The sequence below is a fragment of the Fundulus heteroclitus genome, chromosome 22 (genome assembly GCF_011125445.2).
Source record: "Fundulus heteroclitus isolate FHET01 chromosome 22, MU-UCD_Fhet_4.1, whole genome shotgun sequence".
Taxonomy (NCBI): domain Eukaryota; kingdom Metazoa; phylum Chordata; class Actinopteri; order Cyprinodontiformes; family Fundulidae; genus Fundulus; species Fundulus heteroclitus.
Genome location: NC_046382.1, coordinates 37,515,218 through 37,521,703, shown reverse-complemented (window position 1 = coordinate 37,521,703; position 6,486 = coordinate 37,515,218). Strand labels below are relative to the sequence as shown.

The following is a 6,486-nucleotide window of genomic DNA, read 5'->3' as shown; positions in this document are numbered from 1 at the left end:
CTGCTGGGTGTCCTTAGATAGGAAACTTTTGACCAATCTGTCTGGATGATTTGATTGAATTTGACTTTGTAAAGTGGCTTGAGATGTGTTGTGAATTGGCGTTATATAAATAAAACTGAATTGAATTGAACCATTCGAGCCCCTAGACTTTAAAATCCACGTAGCGAAACTGAAAAATCTCAATCTATCGTTCTTTTCTCGCGATCGTGTGAACGAGTGTGACAATCAATGGCACATCACGTTTGCACAAATGTTTTTAACTTTTTAAAAACAAAAGATCAGAAAATTCCCAAAATGCAGTGTGATTTCACCCTTTCAAGCTCCATACGGTAATACATCTCCCTCATCTGGAGCCCTTAAGTAAGACACAAACTGTGGTTTTAAACCAAGAGGAAGCAGCAGGATTAACGTTGATGAGTAAAGAACAAAAAAGATTGGTACTTACTATCCTTCTATTAGCCAAGTGCATTTGGTCTTGTACTTATAGTTCACTGGACCATCTGTAAGAGAGCCTGACAGGTCTGTCAACCTGCAGAAAGACATGCAGAGGAGAAAAACGACAGGCATCGGTGATTTAGCGACAATGACATGGATCAGAAATCAGACAGAGTCCTAATCAAGCTGAGGGGTCAGGGCTCTTCTTCGGCCTAGCTGTAACCCCGGCCAATGTTTTATTTAGCGAGACCGGATCAAACGTGGCGGAGAACAGCAGGGAGAGTTCACCGGAGGTCACAAAAGCCCCGAGCAATTTGTTCTGACTGGCAGGTTCAGCTCACACTGACCCAAAGCATTACTTTTTCATGCAGTGTATAAATTAGAAACCATCAGGGAGGGGCAGGAGCTTTCCTCTTTTCTCACCAAATGATTGCAAGAAAGGAAGATGAACCCGAACAACATGTCAAGGAGGTCAAAGACAGTAAAATCAGGTAATCCTAACATTTTTCTTTACATAAATTCAACCGCATGCCGTCGTCTGCCTCTTAATGTATCAGGCAATTTCTGAAAGTGCTGATCTACTGGGACCTCCACACACAACCATCTCTCAGTTCTACAGAGAGTGAGCTGAAAAAAAAATATTTAATGACTGAAGGCTGTGTAGACAACCTTGTCTTGTTGATATCTCTGAATGCACAACACACTGAAGCTTGAAGCAGGTGGGCTACAGCAGCATGCATGAATGGTAGTCGAGGCTACCATTCATACATGCTCGCTCATGCTGGACGGCAACAGATTGGGAAAATGCTGCCTTGGTCCGATGACTGTCAGTTTCAGTTGTGACATTCAGATGGCAGTGTCAGAAATGAGCATAGACGACATGAACGCATGGCTCAACCATTGTTGCTGACCATGTCCATCCCTTCATGTCCACACAGTACCCATGTTCTGGTGGCTACTTATACAAAGAGGAAGCACCATGTCAGGAAGTTTAGATCATCTCCCACTAGTCTGTTGAGCATGTTGGTGATTTAATTGTGCTGCAATGGTTCACACTGTCTGCAGATCTCAGTTCAATAGAGCACCTTCAGGTTTTTGTGCAAAGGTTGATTCACCCATGCAATGGTCTATGGACAGGGTGCTAATCTGCAGCAACTGGGTGACGTTATTACGCAGATACAGTGCAAACATCTCTAGGGAATGTTTGAAACACCTTGTTGAATCTACATCATAACGAACTTAAGCAGCTCTGATTGCGTTAGGGGGGTTCAACCCGGTTGCCAGCAGGGTGTATATAAACAAGTGACAAGTGAGTGTAGATTACTTGTTTGAATCTTGCACTGACTGAATTAAAATTAAAACAACTCAAATTCTCCTTTGTTAGATAGAATAGAAATATCCATTATTATTCCTCTATGGGAAAATTCAGGTGTTCCTTCTGTAAAGTGACAGGCAAGTGGAAGCATGCAGATTCACATAAAGGTAAGAATATAAAAACAGAAAGGAAGGATAAGAGATTGCAGGCTGAGAGCAGAAAAAACATCCATTATCCGCACACTCATTAACAGAAACGGAGCAAAATAACCTTAAAAAAAAGTTTGTGCATAGAAAACAATGGAATGTTTACAAGAATTTGGATGGGTAGCATCCTTTATGTAACAAGGGAAAAAACGCGTAAAGATTTAAACCTATTTTCCTAGAGTGATCAAGCCATGATGGTGGCATAAAACATACAGCATGACCAAAAAAATATACACAGACAGTTACAAGAGCCTAGTGAGTTAATGTCTCTGTCCTTTAAAATTGACTTAAAGTCCCCCAAAGGTTTAAGAAATGACACTTTTAAATCCTTTTGCATGTTTCAGGTAGCAGTAGCATTTTTACCCAATTCAGTTCTGACATTTGGCAGCTGCATCAACATAATGTCCTCAGAGCGTAGATCATAATGGTTGAGGTTCCTACACACAACGGAGCACAAACATGTAAGAAGAAGCCCAAGAAAGCATTTGGAAAAACTGTGCAAATAAGCGCAGGAATGTAAACACTTAAGTTTGTTTGGAGCAGTGATGGTTATCGGAGAAAGGATCCATAATATCAGGTGATTTGTGCACCTAGGATGCAGCATTCTGTCAGTGAAAGAGCTCTCCAGCTCTGGAACAGCTTCATATAGCTTCATCATTCTTGGACGTTGTCCAAGAGTGATGTTTATTTTGTGGTGGTTCTTTTGTCTTGCACCACCTGCAGTGGGTCATTAGGGCATTGTAGTACACTGCTGCCCTCCTGATGAGCTTATTTAACTTCTTCCTCTCAGCTGCTCAGATACTGTAAACAGCTGTTCCAACAAACTAGGCCATAAAAGACAGGTGATGTAGAAAAAAAATATTTAGAAGTGCCCCCTGCAACCCAAAAGTGCAGTATCCAAAGGAACAGGTGGTAGTCCACTCCTCACAGATCCAGCTCGGCCCCCTAAAAGGTCCCAGCAGGATGGTATTAAAAGCACTGGAGAAATCAAAGAATGAGATCCTCACAGTGTTTCCAGGCTCCCACATGTTGGTCAGACCTGGGTTTAGGAAGTAGATGATGGCGTCATCCACCCCGATGACAGGCTGATCAGTGAACGGCAGCAGGTCCCATGAAGACTTCACCAGGTGACGTCTCACAGGTCTTCCACAGATGGAAAGTCATTGCAGCTGATGAGGAGGTCCTTCGTATGTGGGGTCTTTGGCACTGGTACCACACAGGAGGTCTTCCACAGCTGTGGTACTTTCCCCAGTGTTAAGCTCATGGTAAACATCCGTCCGTCCGTCTTCTTCCGCTTATCCGGGGTCGGGTCGCGGGGGTAGCAGCTTCAGTAGGGAGACCCAGACGTCCCTCTCCCCAGCCACTTGGGCCAGCTCCTCAGGAGGAATCCCAAGGCGTTCCCAGGCCAGCCGGGAGACATAGTCCCTCCAGCGTGTCCTGGGTCTTCCCCTGGGCCTCCTCCCGGTGGGACGTGCCCGGAACACCTCACCAGGGAGGCGTCCAGGAGGCATCCTGACCAGATGCCCGAGCCACCTCAACTGGCTCCTCTCGACATGGAGGAGCAGCGGCTCTACTCTGAGTCCTCCCCAGATGACTGAGCTCCTCACCCTATCTCTAAGGGAGAGCCCAGACACACTACGGAGAAAACTCATTTCAGCCGCTTGTATCCGGGATCTCGTTCTTTCGGTCACGACCCAAAGCTCGTGACCATAGATGAGGGTAGGAACGTAGATCGACCGGTAAATCGAGAGCTTCGCCTTTTGGCTCAGCTCTCTCTTCACCACAACGGATCGGTACAGAGCCCGCTTCACAGCAGACGCTGCACCAATCCGCCTGTCGATCTCCCGCTCCATCCTCCCCTCATTCGTGAACAAGACCCCAAGATACTTGAACTCCTCCACTAGGGGCAGCACATCCTCCCCAACCCGGAGAAGGCACTCTACCCTTTTCCGGTTCAAGACCATGGTCTCGGATTTGGAGGCACTGATTTTCATCCCGGCCGCTTCGCACTCGGCTGCGAACCGCTCCAGTGAGAGCTGTAGATCACGCCCTGATGAAGCCAATAGGACCACGTCATCCGCGAATAGCAGAGACGCAATCCTAAGGCCACCAAAACGGATCCCCTCAACACCTTGGCTGCGCCTAGAAATTCTGTCCATAAAAGTTATGAACAGAATCGGTGACAAAGGGCAGCCTTGGCGGAGTCCAACTCTCACCGGAAACGAGTCCGACTTACTGCCGGCAATGCAGACCAGACTCTGACACCGGTCGTACAGAGACCTGACAGCCCTTATTAAAGGGTCCGGTACTCCATACTCCCGGAGTACCCCCCACAGGATCCCTCGGGGGACACGGTCGAATGCCTTCTCCAGATCCACAAAGCACATGTAGACTGGTTGGGCAAACTCCCATGCCCCCTCCAGAATCCTGCTGAGGGTATAGAGCTGGTCTAGTATTCCACGGCCAGGACGAAAACCACACTGCTCTTCCTGAATCCGAGATTCGACTATCCGACGGACCCTCCTTTCCAGAACCCCCGAATAGACCTTACCAGGGAGGCTTAAGAGTGTGATTCCCCTGTAGTTGGAACACACTCTCCGGTCCCCCTTTTTAAATAGTGGGACCACCACCCCAGTCTGCCAATCCAGGGGAACTGCCCCCGATGTCCACGCAATGTTGCAGAGCCGCGTTAACCAACACAGCCCCACAACATCCAGAGCCTTAAGGTACTCCGGGCGAATCTCATCCACCCCCGGGGCCTTGCCACCGAGGAGCTTTTTAACAACCTCGGCAACCTCAGCCCCAGAGATGGGAGAACCCGACCCAGAGTCCTCAGGCTCTGCTTCCTCAATGGAAGACGTGTTGGTGGGATTAAGGAGGTCTTCGAAGTATTCCGCCCACCGAAACACAACGTCCCGAGTCCAGGTCAGCAGCACACCACCCCCACTGTAAACAGTGTTGGTACTGCACTGCTTCCCCCTCCTGAGACGCCGTATAGTGGACCAGAATCGCTTCGAAGCCGTACGGAAGTCTTTCTCCATGGCCTCTCCGAACTCTTCCCACGCCCGAGTTTTTGCCTCGGCGACCAGCCGAGCCGCCTGCCGCTTCGACTGCCGGTACACATTAGCTGCTTTCGGAGTCCCACAGGCCAAAAAAGCCCGATAGGACTCCTTCTTCAGCTTGACGGCTTCCCTCACCGCTGGTGTCCACCAGCGGGTTCGAGGGTTGCCGCTGCGACATGCACCGACAACCTTGCGGCCACAGCTCCGACTAGCTGCCTCAGCAATAGAGGCGTGGAACATGGTCCATTCAGACTCAATGTCCCCTGCCTCCCTCGGGACGTGTGTGAAGTTCTCCCGGAGGTGGGAGTTAAAGCTCCGCCTCACAGGGGACTCCGCCAGACGTTCCCAGCAAACCCTCACAGTACGTTTGGGCCTGCCCGGTCGGACCGGCTTCCTCCCCCGCCATCGGAGCCAACTCACCACCAGGTAGTGGTCGGTGGAGAGCTCCGCCCCTCTCTTCACCCGAGTGTCCAAGACATGCGGCCGCAGGTCAGATGAAACGACAACAAAGTCGATCATTGAACTGCAACCTAGGGTGTCCTGGTGCCAAGAGCACATATGGACACCCTTATGCTTGAACATGGTGTTTGTGATGGACAATCCATGATGAGCACAGAAGTCCAACAACAAAACACCACTCGAGTTCAGATCAGGTAGGCCATTCCTCCCAACCACGCCCCTCCAGGTCCCACTGTCATTGCCCACGTGAGCGTTGAAGTCCCCCAGCAAAACGAGGGAGTCCCCAGGAGGGGCACTCTCCAGTACCCCTTCCAAGGACTCCAAAAAGGGTGGGTAATCTGAACTGCTGTTTGGCGCATAAGCGCAAACAACAGTCAGAACCCGTCCCCCCACACGAATGCGGAGGGAGGCCACCCTCTCGTTCACCGGGGAAAACCCCAACGTGCAGGCACCGAGATGGGGGGCAACAAGTATGCCAACCCCAGCTCGGCGCCTCTCACCATGGGCAACTCCAGAGTGGAAGAATGTCCAGCCCCTCTCAAGGAGTCATGGTAAACATGTATCTTATTATTTCATTATTCCACACAGCTGACCTGCACAGCACCTCAGGAACCTGGAGCTGAAGCCATCTGGACCCCCCCGCCTTTTACACTTTGATTTTTCATGGCTCGTTCTTCACTTGAAGTGTTGAAATAAATATCTAGACTAAACGTAAATGGGAATATTAATGCTGATGATGTGGACATTCAAACAAATTTAACTCCTTTGTTAAGTCAACTGAAGGGCTTGTGGCAAACTCTTGATCTTTGTCATGTGGGGAGGTGACAGATTCTTCCTCGTTCTCTTATATTACACAGGTGAATGAAGACAAGATTGAAAAAATAATTAATCAGCTCAAATATTCAAAAGCTAGAGATCTATTTGGCTTAGATGTTGATTAAAACAGGTAAAACAATATTGATAACACCAAAAACACATAAATAAACCTTCAAAACGTAAGCAGTGCGTC

General features: G+C 48.9%; 1 protein-coding gene across 1 annotated transcript in view; it reads right to left on the bottom strand.

The window, feature by feature from the left end:
* Positions 1 to 6,486, bottom strand: part of LOC118556218 (attractin-like protein 1) — a gene marked incomplete at its 3' end in the record, with an annotated part of 111,226 nt that overhangs the window by 62,005 nt on the left and 42,735 nt on the right. The window contains 1 exon segment of the mRNA XM_036126082.1: positions 446 to 529. Within this exon segment, the coding sequence (XP_035981975.1) occupies positions 446 to 529 (84 nt within the window).